Source organism: Copadichromis virginalis, linkage group LG16, assembly GCF_057382275.1.
Source record: "Copadichromis virginalis isolate Kocher_CV1m ecotype Utaka linkage group LG16, C_Virginalis_male_GT1.1, whole genome shotgun sequence".
Lineage (NCBI taxonomy): Eukaryota > Metazoa > Chordata > Actinopteri > Cichliformes > Cichlidae > Copadichromis > Copadichromis virginalis.
Genome location: NC_140633.1, coordinates 20775098 through 20794553, shown reverse-complemented (window position 1 = coordinate 20794553; position 19456 = coordinate 20775098). Strand labels below are relative to the sequence as shown.

The 19456-nt window shown below is 42.9% G+C and overlaps 3 protein-coding genes across 8 annotated transcripts in view; 2 read left to right on the top strand and 1 right to left on the bottom strand.

Annotated features, from left to right (window-relative positions):
- The window catches only part of ing1 (inhibitor of growth family, member 1), a 53604-nt gene that overhangs the window by 30642 nt on the left and 3506 nt on the right, over positions 1-19456 (top strand). Inside the window, exon 2 of one of the 2 annotated variants that reach the window (XM_085433730.1) lies at positions 9876-10055. In XM_085433730.1, the coding sequence (XP_085289856.1) occupies positions 9917-10055 (139 nt within the window). In that variant the 5' untranslated portion in view covers positions 9876-9916. Of the gene's footprint in view, positions 1-9875; positions 10056-18180; positions 18485-19456 lie in introns of those variants that run through there. The other variant, XM_085433731.1, reaches the window with a different exon arrangement.
- Positions 3428-7049, bottom strand: LOC146690680 (uncharacterized). Its single transcript, XM_085433729.1, has one exon. The coding sequence runs from the start codon at positions 5064-5066 to the stop codon at positions 3837-3839; it is 1230 nt and encodes a 409-aa protein (XP_085289855.1). The 5' UTR covers positions 5067-7049; the 3' UTR covers positions 3428-3836.
- Positions 10992-18103, top strand: LOC146690679 (ATP-dependent (S)-NAD(P)H-hydrate dehydratase-like). Of its 5 annotated transcripts, none has more exons than XM_085433728.1 (12): positions 10992-11572; positions 12372-12887; positions 13000-13440; positions 13632-13782; positions 13878-13923; positions 14021-14109; positions 15357-15465; positions 15682-15732; positions 15823-15927; positions 16031-16151; positions 16266-16389; positions 17655-18103. In XM_085433728.1, exons 1-12 carry the CDS (start codon positions 11518-11520, stop codon positions 17803-17805), a joined length of 1959 nt encoding a protein of 652 aa, XP_085289854.1. In that variant the 5' UTR covers positions 10992-11517; the 3' UTR covers positions 17806-18103. The 5 variants fall into 5 exon arrangements, with proteins under 5 accessions (XP_085289854.1, XP_085289851.1, XP_085289852.1 ...); XM_085433726.1 differs by lacking the exon at positions 10992-11572 and adding an exon at positions 11661-11746 and having other exon boundaries at positions 12256-12887; XM_085433723.1 differs by lacking the exon at positions 10992-11572 and having other exon boundaries at positions 12234-12887.

Here is a 19456-nt window from a genome sequence, read left to right as displayed (position 1 = left end):
GTTCAGCTTTTTCTGTGGCGTTTGAAACCATCAACTGAACAACTTTGTTGACACACAACTTTGAGGAGGAATCTGGGGTTGCCGTGTCGTTTTTCTCTGTCTTAGCCTCGGCTAATGGCTCTGTCTGCTCGTCCACTTTGTTCTGCATTTCTTTCGTGTCCTTCACCACTTTCTGCTCTTCTGGGACTTTTAAATTTTCTTTCTCCTCGATCTCCAGGTCGCCCAGTGTGCTCTCTGGCAGAGTGCACACTAATTCTGGTTTTGCTTGTTGGTCACTCGTTTTTGACATTTAAGCTACGATGTTACAAAGACATTCAAATATGACTGAGGGTCGCAGAACAAAATCTCATCCAGTGTATCGCTCGTGACTGTAAGAAACGTGCTGGTCCAATGTGGGTTTCACCTGCAATTTATAGACTTGGGTTGACTGTGACGTCACGGCCTGGTTCTCTTGCCTTTCATCTTTGAACCAAGCCCCGCCCACAACAGCGTTCCATATTGGCTCATTGAAAATAGGTAACGCCCACAAAGAACGGGCTGTCAGAGTTTCTGACGTCATGGCCCGAGTCTCTCTTTCCTTTAATGTTTGAAAAAGGCCGAAAACCATTTTCACCACTTACGCAAAAGCTCTTCTCTGTGGTAGAAAACCTTTATTTTCCACGCTCTCTTCACTTCCATCCGCCTCTATCACGTCTTTTTGCCCACTCCCAGATTATTGCCTGTGGTCCTGTGGCTTACTCATAATATTTCAAACAAGCGGGCGAACTGATCTATTAATGTTTCCGACACACAGTTTACTTGAAACTGCGCTGATTTTCAACAATGAATAAATGACGTCTTCATTTTCTGTGTTATATATATATATAATGAAAAAAGCTGAACTCTCCTCTGTTTAGAAAAGAACGCAATTTTTTAAATCAGCCTTAAAACCAACCACACCGATAAAATATATTTGCTGTTTTAATAACGTTTAATTTCCACTGTATGAGCTCATCTTGTGTTACATCCTTGAGAGAGAGAGACCTGCGGCTGCCTCCTTCCTTTGGCTCCTTGGGTGTCTTTATCTGAGCATCACTTTTGCTTCCACTATGACGCCCCTGGTAGCAACATTTAACTTTCAAGGCTGTTTACAATCAGAAAAAAAAGTCTCAGTTTTGAGCGTAATCAGCTCTTAGTTATTCTGACCTCACCACAGCGCCATCGACACGACGTCTGTGTGCAGACTCATGACCGTCATGTCACACGTAGTAGAACACATGAGAGAGATGCTGGTTCATCACAGCCATAAATATGTTACAAATGAAGACATTTCACTATGTTCAGATACCGGATTTAGTGCTACATGTGGTATTTTAATAGAAAAGGCTGCGAGACAGTGTTTGGATCCCCGTTTTTTCATGTTGTCTGCAAATCTCAAAAGTGAGTGTTAAACTTTAACCTTACCTGTTCGCTGCAATAAAAATACAGATTTGTTAAAAAGTTATGTTTGTTATAACAGTAAGAATATGCTTACCTAGTTTTGCTATGAACATTTGTAATTGTCATGGTCCTGGGTTGCTGAATCAGTGTTTTGAGTTTATTTTCTAGTTTCTTCTGTTTTTGTATTCGCTCTTAGGGGCTGGGTCTTGTGTTTAGTGTTTCTGTTATCCCTCCCTGTTTCCTTTCCTGGTGTTCTTATTTTGAATGGTAAATGGCCTGGATTTATATAGTGCTTTACTAGTCCCTAAGGACCCCAAAGCGCTTTACATATCCAGTCATCCACCCATTCACACACTGGTGATGGCAAGCTACATTGTAGCCACAGCCACCCTGGGGCGCACTGACAGAGGCGAGGCTGCCGGACACTGGCGCCACCGGGCCCTCTGACCACCACCAGTAGGCAACGGGTGAAGTGTCTTGCCCAAGGACACAACGGCCAAGACTGTCCAAGCCGGGGCTCGAACCAGCAACCTTCCGATTACAAGGCGAACTCCCAACTCTTGAGCCCCAAGATTAAGTTAACTTTCGTTTATGTTTGAAATTATTGGGTTGATTTTTGTTTATATTTTTCAACGAAATAAACGCCAGAACTTAAAAGGCCGTGACACTGGTACTCATTTCTTGTCGTCTCACTGCCCTCGTTCTTTTCGCCTCCGTGCTCCCCTGGTTCATCTTCGCTCACTTCATCTGCACTTGGCTAGTTTTATTCTTCTTCGCTTGCACAGCCAAGACGAACTTCATGGAAAGTCCTTGTGGAGAATGGCTTCATCGAGCCACTGTTGGCCTCATTTGGTATTTCGACTGGTTTAATTTTGCCGAGGTGAAGACGCGGTACAGGACTGCGCCGTTTCACCGGTTTATACTGAGTGATATTTGCATCCTCTGTGCTGTGTGGTGCTGGAAGATGAGCACACATCCTCCTGATTTTGTGAAAGAGCCCGTGTCAGCTTTAATTATTGCTGCCAGAATCTCCTCCAATGATTACATCCCGCGGTTAAAGGATTTTTCTGTTGTTTATTGTTTAGTTTAACTGTTGTTAGCTTGCCACATTCTTGCCTTAGTACTAGCAACTGGGAAGATATGTGCTATTTAGCCAACTTCTGGTCTTACAGCGACCCCTTGTGGACCCTACTAATTATAGTATTACCTGTTTCTGTTTCCAGACAACCATGCTTATAGTCACCTATACTGCATCTGCCACAATTATAAGTGCATATCTGGCTGTATCACGGTTGGATTAATCATGGCAAGCCCTGCTGTAACCAGTTCTTCTGTGAAGCTTCATTAAAGACGGTGAACTAAACTCCTGGACTGCTGCAGTCTTTCTGACCCAAGACTTAGGCCAGACTTGTATACCCAGCACTTCCAGTTCATATATATTCTACACAAATGTTTATCAGTTGAAGAATCAGACTCCTTTTAAACATTATATTTGTACTAAATGTGTATGTAAATATGGTGTCTGTATATTTAATGCCTATATTTGTGACTGTGTTTCTGTTGTAGTTTATTCCTGTATGAATGTTAAATACTTGACTGAAAGTATTCAAAATGTATTTGCATTGCTTTACAGAAAAAGGGAAAAATCGTAGGACTGTGGGGGAAAGAGTGATTACCTCAGTTAAACAACTCGTGTAATTATATTAGGTTCATCTTTAAGGAACTCTGCATGTCTCCAAACAGCTTTGAATGTCTTTGAAATGAGAATAATACAAATAGAAAAAGAAAAAAAGTGGACACATGCAGACAAAGTAAAGAGATGAATATTCAGTAAGCTATAAAGATTCAAAGGTCTCTCAGTTTTTCTCAAATGTGTGTGAGGACTGCTTGTTTGTATTCTTGGATGCACTTAGTAAATCCAACAGCTCAGCTATTTGTTGTTTGTTGTTTTTAAAAGTTGCAGGAAGAACAAACTTCTTAAATAGTAAATGAAACAAAGCACAAATGCAAAGGTTTTTTTTTTTCATTTTTATTTTTTTTATTTTTTTTCTGTTTTTTAACTCAAAATGTCCTGTTGTAACTGGACTTTTTGAGTTAAGAAACAGACCAAATCCCAACAACACTTCCCTCATGGTGCTTTATAATGTAAAGTCAAGACCCTACAATAATGCACAAAGACTCCAATCCCCTAGAGCAAGCACTTTGGCGACAGTGGGAAGGAAAAACTCACTTTTAAAAGAGAGAAACCTCCGGCAGACCCAGGCTCTAGGATGGGGTGGCCATCTGCCTCGGCCAGTTGGTGATGAGGGAAGGAAGTTGGGAGAAGAAGAGTAGTGATTTTTAACCACTCTGGTTTCAAAATTAAATTTAGAAAGCCCAATTGAAATGAATATTCACATGCACGTGTTGGTTCGATTTTAGCGTGCACATGAGAAAGCCCTAAAGATGATGTTTTGGCTCCTCAATTTTGCATGTTTTTTGAAGCTGCTGACGATTGCTTCATCCATTACTGGGTTTCTTGACCACATTAAGAGCATTGGAGAATCCCACCTGTCATGGAGTTCATTGTATATTGTCAGGGCGAGTTCTCCAATGTTCTCCAAGGACATTTTGTACTTTTTTGACAAAATTTTGTCCCAGATCTTCTGGAAAAGCCTCTCTACAATAAACTCGGATGCTACTGGATTCAGTATCATCGTCTCATTTCCTTCGCTCATGGCGTGCATTACCAGATCTTTGGTCACATTTTTTACCACCTCCTTGTACTCTTGCCTGTCTTTAGAGACACTGAGTACTCTTGGTGGTAATGCCAAGAGGTGTTTGGTAAAGATTGAGACGGTAACATTGTCAAGCTGCTCCCTCAGATTAAAAATCAAAAGGTTTTCTTTGCAGTTGTGTGTGTTGCAAAGATCCTTGAGAATGGCCTTGCCCACATTAAAAATGCTGTCGTGGGATAAATTCAAGTGTTTCTCCTCAACTTCAGGCCAGATTTTCTCAATCAGACGATGGCTGATGCAGTTAGGAGTGAGGCGCTCTGTGAAGATCTTGTATTTGGAGGAGACTTTTTCTTTGGCCAGTAAAACCACCAACTGAATAACCCAGTTGACGCGCACCTTTTTCTGCAGCTTCAGTGTCTTTTCCAAAGCTGAAGCTGAAGCCCGATTGGTCTCATCTTTGAATACAAACTGCACTTCTTCTAACACTTGTTTTTCCTGTTCAGTTTGTCTCTTTGCGTCCTCTACCATTGTCTTCTCCTCTGACAGTGCTGCCTGTGCTTCATTCACTGCTTTTTTGGCCTCTTCACACTCTTTCTTTGCCAGTTTGGCCGTTTCTTCGAGTGCATTTTTCACTTGGTTCAGTTCAGCTTTTTCTGTGGCGTTTGAAACCATCAACTGAACAACTTTGTTGACACACAACTTTGAGGAGGAATCTGGGGTTGCCGTGTCGTTTTTCTCTGTCTTAGCCTCGGCTAATGGCTCTGTCTGCTCGTCCACTTTGTTCTGCATTTCTTTCGTGTCCTTCACCACTTTCTGCTCTTCTGGGACTTTTAAATTTTCTTTCTCCTCGATCTCCAGGTCGCCCAGTGTGCTCTCTGGCAGAGTGCACACTAATTCTGGTTTTGCTTGTTGGTCACTCGTTTTTGACATTTAAGCTACGATGTTACAAAGACATTCAAATATGACTGAGGGTCGCAGAACAAAATCTCATCCAGTGTATCGCTCGTGACTGTAAGAAACGTGCTGGTCCAATGTGGGTTTCACCTGCAATTTATAGACTTGGGTTGACTGTGACGTCACGGCCTGGTTCTCTTGCCTTTCATCTTTGAACCAAGCCCCGCCCACAACAGCGTTCCATATTGGCTCATTGAAAATAGGTAACGCCCACAAAGAACGGGCTGTCAGAGTTTCTGACGTCATGGCCCGAGTCTCTCTTTCCTTTAATGTTTGAAAAAGGCCGAAAACCATTTTCACCACTTACGCAAAAGCTCTTCTCTGTGGTAGAAAACCTTTATTTTCCACGCTCTCTTCACTTCCATCCGCCTCTATCACGTCTTTTTGCCCACTCCCAGATTATTGCCTGTGGTCCTGTGGCTTACTCATAATATTTCAAACAAGCGGGCGAACTGATCTATTAATGTTTCCGACACACAGTTTACTTGAAACTGCGCTGATTTTCAACAATGAATAAATGACGTCTTCATTTTCTGTGTTATATATATATATAATGAAAAAAGCTGAACTCTCCTCTGTTTAGAAAAGAACGCAATTTTTTAAATCAGCCTTAAAACCAACCACACCGATAAAATATATTTGCTGTTTTAATAACGTTTAATTTCCACTGTATGAGCTCATCTTGTGTTACATCCTTGAGAGAGAGACCTGCGGCTGCCTCCTTCCTTTGGCTCCTTGGGTGTCTTTATCTGAGCATCACTTTTGCTTCCACTATGACGCCCCTGGTAGCAACATTTAACTTTCAAGGCTGTTTACAATCAGAAAAAAAAGTCTCAGTTTTGAGCGTAATCAGCTCTTAGTTATTCTGACCTCACCACAGCGCCATCGACACGACGTCTGTGTGCAGACTCATGACCGTCATGTCACACGTAGTAGAACACATGAGAGAGATGCTGGTTCATCACAGCCATAAATATGTTACAAATGAAGACATTTCACTATGTTCAGATACCGGATTTAGTGCTACATGTGGTATTTTAATAGAAAAGGCTGCGAGACAGTGTTTGGATCCCCGTTTTTTCATGTTGTCTGCAAATCTCAAAAGTGAGTGTTAAACTTTAACCTTACCTGTTCGCTGCAATAAAAATACAGATTTGTTAAAAAGTTATGTTTGTTATAACAGTAAGAATATGCTTACCTAGTTTTGCTATGAACATTTGTAATTGTCATGGTCCTGGGTTGCTGAATCAGTGTTTTGAGTTTATTTTCTAGTTTCTTCTGTTTTTGTATTCGCTCTTAGGGGCTGGGTCTTGTGTTTAGTGTTTCTGTTATCCCTCCCTGTTTCCTTTCCTGGTGTTCTTATTTTGAATGGTAAATGGCCTGGATTTATATAGCGCTTTACTAGTCCCTAAGGACCCCAAAGCGCTTTACATATCCAGTCATCCACCCATTCACACACTGGTGATGGCAAGCTACATTGTAGCCACAGCCACCCTGGGGCGCACTGACAGAGGCGAGGCTGCCGGACACTGGCGCCACCGGGCCCTCTGACCACCACCAGTAGGCAACGGGTGAAGTGTCTTGCCCAAGGACACAACGGCCAAGACTGTCCAAGCCGGGGCTCGAACCAGCAACCTTCCGATTACAAGGCGAACTCCCAACTCTTGAGCCCCAAGATTAAGTTAACTTTCGTTTATGTTTGAAATTATTGGGTTGATTTTTGTTTATATTTTTCAACGAAATAAACGCCAGAACTTAAAAGGCCGTGACACTGGTACTCATTTCTTGTCGTCTCACTGCCCTCGTTCTTTTCGCCTCCGTGCTCCCCTGGTTCATCTTCGCTCACTTCATCTGCACTTGGCTAGTTTTATTCTTCTTCGCTTGCACAGCCAAGACGAACTTCATGGAAAGTCCTTGTGGAGAATGGCTTCATCGAGCCACTGTTGGCCTCATTTGGTATTTCGACTGGTTTAATTTTGCCGAGGTGAAGCGCTTTACTAGTCCCTAAGGACCCCAAAGCGCTTTACATATCCAGTCATCCACCCATTCACACACTGGTGATGGGAGATGAAGACTCTGATTCCTGTTCAACATTAAAATTCTATACAAACCACAAGTACACCTAATATTCTAAAATTAAAATCTGGATTTCAAAGCTAGTCAGTGAAGACAAGCAAATATGCTGTCTCTTTATAGTCCCTGTCATGACTCTCTCCGCAGCACTTTTGATCCATCAATATTAAACAATTATTGATGCAGCGGATTGAGATGAAACCTGGCACACAGGTACAGTAGGTGTTCCAGAAGAGAAATGTGTTGAAAGTTGAACCTCAACTATTCAGGATGATTTTTAATGAATTTTTGAAAATTGCCATAATTGTAGTGTATTGGCTGTATTGGATTGAACAGAAGTTTGAATTAATTTCTGAGGAATTTTACAGTAAATTTGGCTGAAACTTGGCACACAGGTACAGTAGGTGTCCCATAAGAGAAATGTGTTGAAAGTTGGACCTCAACTATTGAGGATGATTTTTAATGAATTTTTGAAAATTGACATAATTCTATTGTACTGACTGTATTAGATTGAAGAAATGTTTCAGAGGAATTCTACAGTAAATCTGGCTGAAACCTGGCACACAGGTACAGTAGGTGTCCCAGAGAAGGAATCTGTTGAAAGTTGGACATCAACTACTCAGGATGATTTTTAATGAATTTTTGAAAATTGACATAATTGTAGTGTATTGGCTGTATTGCATTGAATACAAGTACCCTTTAATTTTTGAGGAATTCTACAGTAAATCTGGATGAAACTTGGCACACAGGTACAGTAGGTGTCCCAGAGGGGGGGATGTGTTGAAAGTTGGACATCAACTACTCAGGATGATTTTTAATGAATTTTTGAAAATTGACATAATTGTATTGTATTGACTGTATTGAATTGAATATAAGTTTCCTGTAATTTCTGAGGAATTCTACAGTAAATCTGGATGAAACGTGGCACATAGGTACAGTAGGTGTCCCAGAGGAGGGATGTGTTGAAAGTTGAACCTCAACTATTCAGGATGACTTTTAATGAATTTTTGAAATAAACATAATTGTAGTGCATTGACTGTATTGCATTGAATTTGAGTTTACTGTGATTTCTGAGTAATATTACAGTAAATCTGGGTAAAACCTGGCCCAGAGGTAAAGTAGGTGTCCGAGAAGAGGATTGTGTTGAAAGCTTGGCATCAACTTTTAAGAATGATTTTTAATGAATTTTTGAATATACAACCAGACTGTCACGATGGCTGTATTGGGCTGTTCCATTGTAATTTGTGTGCGCGCGTGCGACTGTTCACGCGCGTGCACGCGTGCGCGAGTCTAGGCTTTCAATCAGGATATAAAGCGAAAAGGCGCTACCGTAAAGACTGGTGTAAAAGCGCAAGGAAATTTATGCGGCGGATAGGAGGCGGCTGGGTTGACCGCGGCTCACAAATGACGGCTCACTTTACCGCAGTGAGAAAAAGGGGAGTGGAAAGGTACAAGTTGTCATCGAGGAAAAACGGGAGCTGGAAGCATGTAAATATAATAATAACCACTTCAGCCAAGAAGAGTGCCTGACGAGCCCAGTTGTAAGTAAGCTATTAAGACTCGACTGTACACTGTGTTAGTGTTTTCCTCCGAAAACAATAAGTTCCGTTGGAGCAGTCTTTCAACGCCTCTCTCTGTCTCTGGCAAGCAGAGTTGACCCACACAACAAAGTAAAGCTATTTTTCGGCTATGAGCCGACAGGGACTCCGCCGTATCAGTCAGAGGTCCCTTTACTACAGTTCGGAGTCGCGGACCTTCAGTAATAGTAATAAATCACACAGCAATAGTACATTCACGTTGTTGTAAAAAGCATGATAATATATTAAGTATTCAGAATACGTTACTGTCATTGAGTAACGTAACGGAATACGTTACAGAATACATTTTAGGGCATGTATTCTGTAATGGAATACATTTTAAAAGTAACCTTCCCAACACTGGTTGTTTGTCACATTAAGATGTAACTTTCCAAAACATTTAGCAGCGAGTTCCACAGTTAACGCCACATTTTGAAAATCCCATTTTCATAAGTGTGTGGTGCAGACTGAGAGATTCATAAACTTGCAAACTGGGAAAAGTTGGGTATCGTTACTTGTCGTTAAAATGGACTCAGCAGCAGCAGGGCAGGATAGCTGCTGTAGTTAGCCTTGGCAAACATTAGACACGACAGGGCGGCTGCTGCTTTTGATGAAATATTCAAACACAGCAGTTCACTTGTGTCCTGTTGTTTGTGGCAGGCTTTGTGTTAGCATATCCATCTGTGATTCTTCCACATAGCCAAAATGATTACAGTTCCCCGGGAAACACTGCTAGCTAGCATTACAGTTGTCTGCTCCGTTGTAGTTGTGAAGACCTTGCAGTAAGGACACCCCATACGAGCAACTTCAAGTTATCAGCTATCCAGCGGAAGTCACCGGGTCTTGTATTTCTTTGCAGATCCTGCATTGGTAGTTCGAGTTAGCTAACAGTTGGCACATTCGCAGTACACGTAGCAATTTCATCAGTATGGCTGACTGCAGATCAGTTGTCTTCTCTTCTGTATGTCTGCAGCCCAGAACTGATTCTTGATTACAGGTGTTAGTAAACACGACGAAAACGCTGTAAAACACACGTTATGATGCTTCAATCAAAAACGTTTGAGGCAGTGAAGTAATATTTACTTGCAAACTTGAGTATTAGATTCATCAATGAAAAAGCTAATGATGTTGACAGGTGCTGGTGTAGGAGTGCGCCGGCGGGGAAACGGATCCGCAATGCTGAACCCGACCAATGGTGACCCAGGTCACGTTGTTGTGAACTATGTGGAGGAGTATTTGGACCTTGTGGAGTCCCTTCCTTTTGACTTGCAAAGGAGCGTGTCCCTCATGAAGGAAATTGATGCCAAGTATCAAGGTAAAGATTACTCTTTGATGTAACAACTGTGCCTAAGTCAAATAAGTTTAAGTGTATAAATAAAAACTACTTAGTCAATATTGGTATTATTAAAAAAGATTGAGGGCAGCCTTTTGAGTAGGACAATTTTCCACACAATGACGAAAAAAAGGGACAGAGTTGCATTGAAAATACAAAGACCCCTGTCTGATTTTCTTCTTCTTCTTTCATTAAAATGCACTGACAGCAAATATTACATAATATACCTCTCCTCAAAGCATTCCTTATGGTTATATTTATGCCTTTAGTGTGGTGTTAGTAGCAGTCTCCAAGGCTTAAGTGTGATTTGAGTGGTCAAGCCTGAAGTTGTTTTATGCCTACCAGACAAAACCCAGGGAGAAAAGTAAAACTGTCTATAATTCCGATTTGTAATTAGTCGGTGGGCGGGTATTAGTTTTCAAACTAAGCATAACACACATTCTTCTGGGATTTTACGCTCTCTTAGTGGTATACGTGTCGCTTAATTGTGTTTTTCTGTTAGTTTGGAGGATTAAAAAATATTTTTTTTGTTGTCAGGCTGAGACAAATGGCTAAAAAATGCCAATGTGGTCTTTAAAATCTGGACCAAAAACATGATGATGATGATGATGATGATGATTATAATTATTAGCTGAGAAATAAATATTCATTCACTTTATGCCAATGGCCTGCCTAAAATGTAGACTGATATTTGTAAGAAAGTAAAAAATATTCAACAATCATGTTTCTGCTTCGATCGAAACATGTGATCTATTCACAATAAATATAACAATAACCAGAAGAAAGTTAGATAAACAGTTACAGTTACAAAATATTTTAATTTATGCATTAAATCTATGAATTCAATTGTAGTTTTAAGGGTGATATTATATTTGTTTAGAAATGAAGACTTGATAAATAAAAATAGGCTACACTTTCTACGTAAAATAATTTTTTTTGACATGCTTCTAAAATTATGTGTGTATGGAATCTCGTGCCTGACAGTTCACGTGTGTTCGCCTGTTACCACCTCTACACTTTCATAGTGCATAGTAGGACTGACCTCCTGAAGAGTTCTTTATGGCAGAGGGGTTGAATAATGAGTATTAAAAAATACAAAACTTCTAAAAACAGAGGCAAACAGACGGTTATACTTGCAATATGGCTGGAAAAAAAAACTTAAAATCAGCACAAATAGATGAAAACTGCAAATAAACTTAAAAACATCTGCACCTTATTACTCTTCTGTGTGTATTTTGATGTGTTCTTCATTTTATTATGGAGGAGGGCTTGTTGTCTCAGAATCCGGCCCTGCTGAAGCAGCGCATGCTTAAACCTGCTTCCGGTTTGATGGCTCGTCGACAGCAGATTTCACCCTCAGCCCACTTGGATGTAGGAGTGTCCGAGCAGCCTTTAAAGGCATCACACGCTTCCTGTAGTACTGCGCTGGGTTATAGGGCGCCTCATGATCAGGCTAACTTGCGTTCACTTGTCGGCGTTGAAGCGCAGCTCCAGTTTAGGTAAGGACAGCTGAGTGCCACAGAGGGCTGTGCAGCCCGTGATAAAGCTCCGAGAGTGGGTGACTGCAGTCAGACAAACAATGAGAGCATGCCTCAACAGATTCAAGCGCTCGCTTTTTGCTCGATCCCAGTTGCACTGTCGCTTATCGCCGCCTTGGCCTGTTTAAACGAGAAAGGTAAAAGAGACTGACGTTATCTCAAAGTTTTACTTCATTAAAACTTAGCCTTAGACTGTAACGTTAGGTGAGCCGTTAGAGTCGTCCAGTGCTCTCCGTGTTGGCCGAGCAGCTGACAGTTTGGCTCGTTGTTGAGGTGAGGTGGGTCTCTAGGACCCCGCAGAAATGCGTTCGCGGGGCGGGGGACCAGGCGGAGAAAGGTGAAGTTAACCTCAAAGGACTGATCAGAGGTCAGTTTGGACATTTACTCGATGTAGTGTTACCGCTTGAAAACGGCTCTTGTAGCCGATCTCCTGTCGGTTTATCCCAGAGCTACGCATTTTGACGACACGAATGAGATAAACACAGAAGGCTAGGCTTTTAGCTAGCTAACAAATAGTTTGACCTGCACACGTTGTGATGATCTTCAAGTTTAAGACCAAAATTATTACCCCGGCTGGTCCTTCTGAGCTAGCGAAATGGCCGTTTGTCGTTGTTTGGGCTGACGGTGGTCCGCGGCATTGATGCGGCTGAGCGCAGAGACCCAGAGCAAACGGCCGTCATAATCCGCAGTGTCAACATCTCCAATCAACTTATTCCCCGGGGGTGGAGGTTACGCCGGGAGACGGCCTGTTTTGGATCAGCTATGCAAGCGAACACAACGCGGGGCTTCCTCTGGTCGGACGTGGAGACGAGGACGCTGCTGAACATCTGGGGAGAGCAGGACATCCAGGCGGCGCTGGATGGAAACTTCCGAAACAGCTTCGTGTACCGCGACGTCTCCCGGAGGCTGGGAGCCATGGGGTTTGAAAGGACGCCCGAGCAGTGTAGGGTGCGGATCAAGAGCCTCAAGAGGCAGTACTTGTTGGCGAAGGAGGGCAATCTGCGGAATAATGGGCAGTATCACAAGATCTGCAAGTTTTATGACACCATGGAGAGGATTTTGAGTAACCGGCCGAGTCTGGACGCCCAGGAGTTTATAGACAGCGGTGCGGGAGGAGAGGAGGCCGTCGATGGCCCGGAGGAGGATGGGGAAGATGCTCAGGATGCTTACTCTGAGAGCACAGGGGAGTGTCCTTATCCCGCTGAGACTGAAGTCAAGTTGGAATACCCAACTGTTCCCATCCCCATTCCGGTTAAAGTGACAGTGGGGAATAATGGTGAGTCCAACCTTATCCACTATCACTTTTTCGTGGCTTTATCATGTTTCAGTGCCTCGAGTGTGACTCGAGTATGTGTGCTAACATAATGTCACACCCTTCTCCACTTCAGGGACTTGTGCGAAGCCGCCTAACACCAGCCAGTCGGCCAGCTGTTTGTCAGCCAGAGCGCCCAAACGGCCCAGGAAGCGACGCGCCAATTTCCCCATGGAGAAGCTGATGGAGCAGTTCCTGGAGCAGAGCGCCCAAGCCGAGGACAACTTCTACCGGATGGAGGAGCAGCGCTTGCAAGCAGAAGACCGGCGCCGGGAAGCTGAGCATGCCCGGGAACTGCAGATGCTTCAGATGCTTGGTCAGATGTTCGCCAGCATCTCCTCCTCCGGCTCAGCATCCGCTCCGTCCAAGACGGCGAATCCTGGCCGCGCTCCGGTCATTTCCAGTACCTCCCCGTCGCATACACGTGGCCACTCCGGTCACCCCAAACGCCCTTCGCCCCAGACAGACTCTCTCACACAGCAGAATCCATTTCTGAGCGCAGACCCTCAGGCGTTAGGTATTTAGTTCCGGCGCTACGCGTGAAGCCTTGATGTGGAGAGAAACCTGAAGGCAGATTAGCTGTAACGTGAAAGATCACACTCAGTTATTATTCTTATTTTGGATCGTGTTAGTGTGTTTTTGTTGTCGACCACAGTGGTTTGAAACTAGCTCGTACGCTGAACACTCTCACTTTGTTTATCTCCTCAGTTTTTGAGCGCTTCTACGGTTTGGGCTCCACGTCGCACAGAGGTATGGAGGATGACATCCTGCCACTGGTAAAGAACATAGTCCCTCCGCTGACATCCAAAAAACACAAGGGACAAGATGGACGTATTGGGATCATTGGAGGATGTCAAGAGTATGTTGCATAAAAGATTCCTGCATGATTTAAAAGAAAAAAACAAATTCAGTGGAACATTTGCCCTAATTTCTCTTCATCTCTAATCTCTAAAGCTACACTGGAGCTCCTTACTTTGCTGCCATCTCTGCTTTAAAAGTGGTAGGCAGTAAAGCTTGACTATCAATTTTGTCCATTCATTTTTAAAAAAAAAATTTCTAATTGTATATTGTATATACATTTTTTTTCTCATCTCCAGGGGGCTGACTTGTCTCACGTGTTCTGCACCAAAGATGCTGCAGTTGTAATCAAATCATACAGCCCTGAGCTCATAGTCCATCCAGTTCTGTAAGTACAGAGCCAATAATAATCTTTCTGTAGGATTTGAAGTAGCTGGTAGCAGTTGGATCATTGAGAGTGCAATGGTGTGTATTTATTAGCATTATGCACTGGTATTTGTGTTGTAAAGGCTCACCTTCTAGCACATTCACTTCACCAGATGCACCTTGTTTCTTTTCCTCACCTTTGATTGGGTGTGGTGCTTGGCCTTAATTGCACTCACCTGTCACACATTATATGTCACACAGTATATAAGGACTGCACTCACCTACCCCTCACTCTTTCTTCACTCCCACATGGGGCGGCAGCTGAGGTGAGTTTCTCTTTGAGTCTCCTGAGTTTATGTATCATTTTGAATTACTTAAATCATACTTTATGTCCTTTTTAGAGAGAGCAGTCCATGTGTGTCTTTGTTTCCTTCCTTCTTTGCCTTATTTATTTGAGAATAAAAAGAGAACCCTGAGAATAATTCTGGCTGCTTTTTCTTATTCTAACCGGATGAGCCCATGATGCTGATTGCTTCAGCCCTGAACCTTCCTTCCTTCAAAACAATTTGGATGCATTCACAAATGTTACACAGTGTGTTATTGCAAGCAAAAACATCAAAGTTTACCCAGGCTTTGTGGCGAGGCATAAGATTTTCAAAATAAATAGTTGCGCACGTCTTCTTTTTTTGTTGTGAGTTGTAATGTTATTTGGAGCCAAATTCTGCATTTCACTATCATCACTCTACTCCGTTGTATTAAACGTTGCGTGTTATAATTAACACGCTGCTTTCTCACAATGATTCTGTAATCACTGTCCTAAATATTTAAATTTCTGACATTTGTCAGATCATGAACAGGTAGTGTCATAATTCTGGGTATTCTGTCAGTGTGACAGTACAAACCTTCACAGCTCACGCTTACTTGTCGTGGCTGGAGCGGCTTGGGAACCTTACAGTAACATTGATGACTGCGTTTCAGTTTGGTGAGCCTGTGCCAGTGTGCTCTTAGAAAGCCATTATTAGCTTGTTATAGCAAAAAAATGTTAAAAGGCTCATTTCTCTACAAGAGGCACTTACAGAAAACATTAACATCGACTGCTTTCTATTTGTGTTTGCTCACTTCAGAGACCCGTTACAGTGTTATCAGTCTTCACTTTGTGTGTGTGTGTGTGTGTGTGTGTGTGTTTTCCTTGCAAACTAATTGGAAAATTTGGGATTAATTGTGCATTCCAGCATGTCTGACAATCTGTGTGTATGTGTGTGAATGAAGGGACAGTCCTAACGCAGTGGAAGAAATAGAAAAATGGCTTCCAAGACTACACGGACTTGTGGTGGGACCAGGCTTAGGAAGAGAAGACTTATTATTGAAAACAGCAAAGGCACGTGGAGCACATTCATTCTTCCTTGCGCTTAATACAGTCTCGGCTACTCTGCTAGATACTTCTGCATAAGCATGGCAGACTAGTCTTATTGCTAGCACTTGTTATAGCACAAGTGTTACTGGTGGCTGATAAATTACTTCTTCTTTTTTTCCCCCCACCCCAACGGAAGGCTTATTAAAGACAGACCCTGTGCTCTCTCTCTCTCTATTTCAGGAGGTCATTGAGAAGTCGAAAGCAAGAGATATCCCCATAGTCATTGATGCAGTAAGTCTTGATAAAATAAAGTCCCAGATGTGGAGCGGAAGGTGTTTCATTTGCTAAGTCATACATAGTGTGTGTGATCATTCTTAACAGGATGGATTATGGCTGGTTACACAGCAACCATCTGTTATCCAAGGGTACCAGAAGGGCATCCTTACGCCTAACTTCATGGAATTCACTCGATTGTATGAGGCATTGGTAAGTTTCTTGGCACATTTCAGTCCCACTCACTAGTTGACAGCAAATAACATGTGATCTTCTATGCTGATGTGTGTCTTTTTACGTTGTCTGTGTGCATTAGCACCATGAGCCCATGGACAGCAGTGATTATCAGCGGAGCGTCATGCAGCTCAGTGTAGCTATGGGCAACCTCACCTTGGTGCTGAAGGGGGAGCAGGATTTCATCACAGATGGCAGCAAAGGTTGGCATCAAACAGAACGTGCTTTAATTTCTTCCGGCTGATCGTTCACTCTGTTTATTCTCAGATGCTTCGGAGCTCCTTTTGTGACGCTGTGTCGTGTGCTGCTGTTTGTAGTGTACTCATGCAATTTAGAAGGCAGCGGGAGACGATGCGGTGGACAGGGGGATCTCCTTTCTGGATCTATGGGAGTGCTGGCACACTGGGCCCATGCTGCTTCCACAGCAGGAATGATCAGAAGGTGAAGGCATGATTTTTGCTTTTTGTGCTATGTTTTTTTTTTTTTTTTTTTTTTTTTTTTTTTTTGCCTGTCCCATTTGGTTCTTTAGCCATCAGAATTGTTGTCTGAAGACCAACAAGGATACCCAATGGATTTACTTTGCCAAATGGATCATCGTGGCATTGCCGTATTGGTCCATTTGGTCGATCTTTGTTTTTATTATTTATTATATTTTATTTTCAGATGTTACAGACGGGACAGACATGCGTGAGGGATAGGAAAAGAAAGAGGAAGGAAAGGAAAAACAGAAGGGGAGAGGGACAGTGAGAAAGGGGGGGAGAAAAAAAAGTAAAAATCTCCTGGATCACCTGTTGAGAGAAGAATAGAAAACAAGCAAAAAAACAAAAAAAACAAAGCAACATACTAAACACAACACCATCGCATTAATCTAGCTAAGTGTAAACAGCAGTAAATACTAAATATTCAATGTTGTTGTGCAGCACGCAGGACAGTTGTGCTTCGAAGTAGCGGCCAAGAAAGGTGTAATTTAAGTCTATGAGCAGTGAACACCCGTGTGCATACCTGTGTGGATCAGCGTGCTTGTATTCCAAAGGTTTCTCCATGTAACGATCTGCTAGGGAGTGTGGAGGGGCCACAGCCCCGTCCTCCAGGGTATGAAGCAGGTATGGAGGAGATCAAAACTCCAGATATCCAGAGGCCCCCAGAACACAAGAGACCATGGAAGACCAACAGAGGGGCAGCCGCGCCACTGTCCCAGTAAGAGCTGAGGAGAGTCCCAGATGAGGGTTCACTCAGCAGCCGCGGAGCAGAAGCTAGGGGGAGTTGCAGTGACGCGCCCGTGAGCTCCGCCGGCAGCCAGCTGTGCCTGAGTGACCGAGCCCCAGGCCGAGAGGCCGGGGGCACCCCACCTCCGAAGTGGACCGAGCGAGCCCCAGGCTCCAGGCCCCGATAAGCGGCCGCCAAGGAGTGAGCTATGTTTGAATGAATGTATAGGCCAAGCTTTTCAGGGCTCAATGGATAAAAAATAGTTTTTTTTAAATATATTTACACACATTACCTACAGAGTGCACTGATTTACATGCTGAGAGTGTATAAAAATTATCACCAAACGTTCTGACCACTTCTCTCGATGATTTTTTGGCTTTTCCTATGTAATGAATGCATAAAGTGTGATGTTGCACAGAGAAATGTACGTGTTCACTTTATTTGGATGTATATTCTCTTTTTTTTTTTCCCCCTTCTTCTTTCCCTTTGCTCCCCTATAGTATGAATCCATCAGTGGTTGCTGCATTTGGTGCTTGTTCGCTCACCAGGCAGTGCAACAGTCAAGCATTCCAGCGGCACGGCAGGTCCACCACCACGTCAGACATGATCCAGGAGATCAGCTCAGCCTTCAAAAAGCTGTTCGAAAGCTAAAAACAGTCAGCGATGCAAACAGTTGTAAAAAGAGAATAAATTTTACGCTCCTAACGTAACCTTTTTGGGATTGAAAGAAATGTTCTTCTTTAGCTGAATTTTAATGACTGATTTGAACCCGGAATCGAAATTTGGTGCAAAATTGTGTTGTGTTTAATGGAAAAGTAACAAAAAGAAAACCACTAGTTGAATAATGAATGCCTTCACCAAGCCCACCAAAGAGACTGAGACATTAGGATGAATGGGCTCACACTAAACCAGAAACCTGTATACGTTTTGAAATAAATTATAAATGTGATTTTGTTTGTTTGTTTGTTTGTTTGTTTCGACAAAGTTCTTAAAAGCCATCATGGAAGTATTACTGGGTGAGTGACTGCAGAAAACGTGACTTTTATAGAGTCAGTGGGGAATATTAACTTGTAAAGTCCATGAAAACCGATACCTGCTGGACAACAAAGTGTTTTGGTTGGTTGCAGCATCGTAAACCTAAAAGCAGAAGAGTGAGGCGTGTGTGATTCGTGTAAAGTATGCGGCGCATGCGCATAGCTGAATTAGCCGACAGCTAGCTCCGTTGTTGCGAGTCCACCGTAGTTACACACACACACACACTACCTAGCGTTAGCAACAAGACCCACAGCAGCATCACAGAGTCTGTAAGGTTAACTCGGAGTATTCACAGGTAAGTTTACTCACCCTCCGCTTATATGGCAACTGAATGAGTGTGGCGAGGTATCTGCTCTGTATTTCCGTAAGGATTGGAGCTGAATTTCGTTTAGTATTGTTATAAGCTAGTCGGCTAATCCAGCTAACAGACACGCCGAAGCCAACGCGTAAAGACCACTTTAAAGTGCCAAAGCAGTAAAAGACCATTCTGTTTGTCCGCGTCGTGTTAGCTAGAATTGTCCGTAAATGTTCAGTGGGTGCTTAATGTGTTGAAGGTGAAACGTATTCACTTCGGTGACCGTTGTTCAAAGCGTTGTTTGTCACATTAAGATGTAACTTTCCAAAACATTTAGCAGCGAGTTCCACAGTTAACGCCACATTTTGAAAATCCCATTTTCATAAGTGTGTGGTGCAGACTGAGAGATTCATAAACTTGCAAACTGGGAAAAGTTGGGTATCGTTACTTGTCGTTAAAATGGACTCAGCAGCAGCAGGGCAGGATAGCTGCTGTAGTTAGCTTTGGCAAACATTAGACACGACAGGGCAGCTGCTGCTTTTGATGAAATATTCAAACACAGCAGTTCACTTGTGTCCTGTTGTTTGTGGCAGGCTTTGTGTTAGCATATCCATCTGTGATTCTTCCACATAGCCAAAATGATTACAGTTCCCCGGGAAACACTGCTAGCTAGCATTACAGTTGTCTGCTCCGTTGTAGTTGTGAAGACCTTGCAGTAAGGACACCCCATACGAGCAACTTCAAGTTATCAGCTATCCAGCGGAAGTCACCGGGTCTTGTATTTCTTTGCAGATCCTGCATTGGTAGTTCGAGTTAGCTAACAGTTGGCACATTCGCAGTACACGTAGCAATTTCATCAGTATGGCTGACTGCAGATCAGTTGTCTTCTCTTCTGTATGTCTGCAGCCCAGAACTGATTCTTGATTACAGGTGTTAGTAAACACGACGAAAACGCTGTAAAACACACGTTAT

Excerpts from the sequence above, each read along its gene's own strand:
- LOC146690680 (XM_085433729.1), bottom strand. The coding sequence starts at position 5,066 with ATGTCAAAAACGAGTGACCAACAAGCAAAACCAGAATTAGTGTGCACT.
- LOC146690679 (XM_085433726.1), top strand. The coding sequence starts at position 11,661 with ATGCCTCAACAGATTCAAGCGCTCGCTTTTTGCTCGATCCCAGTTGCA. Across the intron at positions 13,783-13,877 it reads ATCATTGGAGGATGTCAAGA|CTACACTGGAGCTCCTTACT; the intron begins GTATGTTGCATA and ends TAATCTCTAAAG. Across the intron at positions 15,928-16,030 it reads CTCGATTGTATGAGGCATTG|CACCATGAGCCCATGGACAG; the intron begins GTAAGTTTCTTG and ends TGTGTGCATTAG.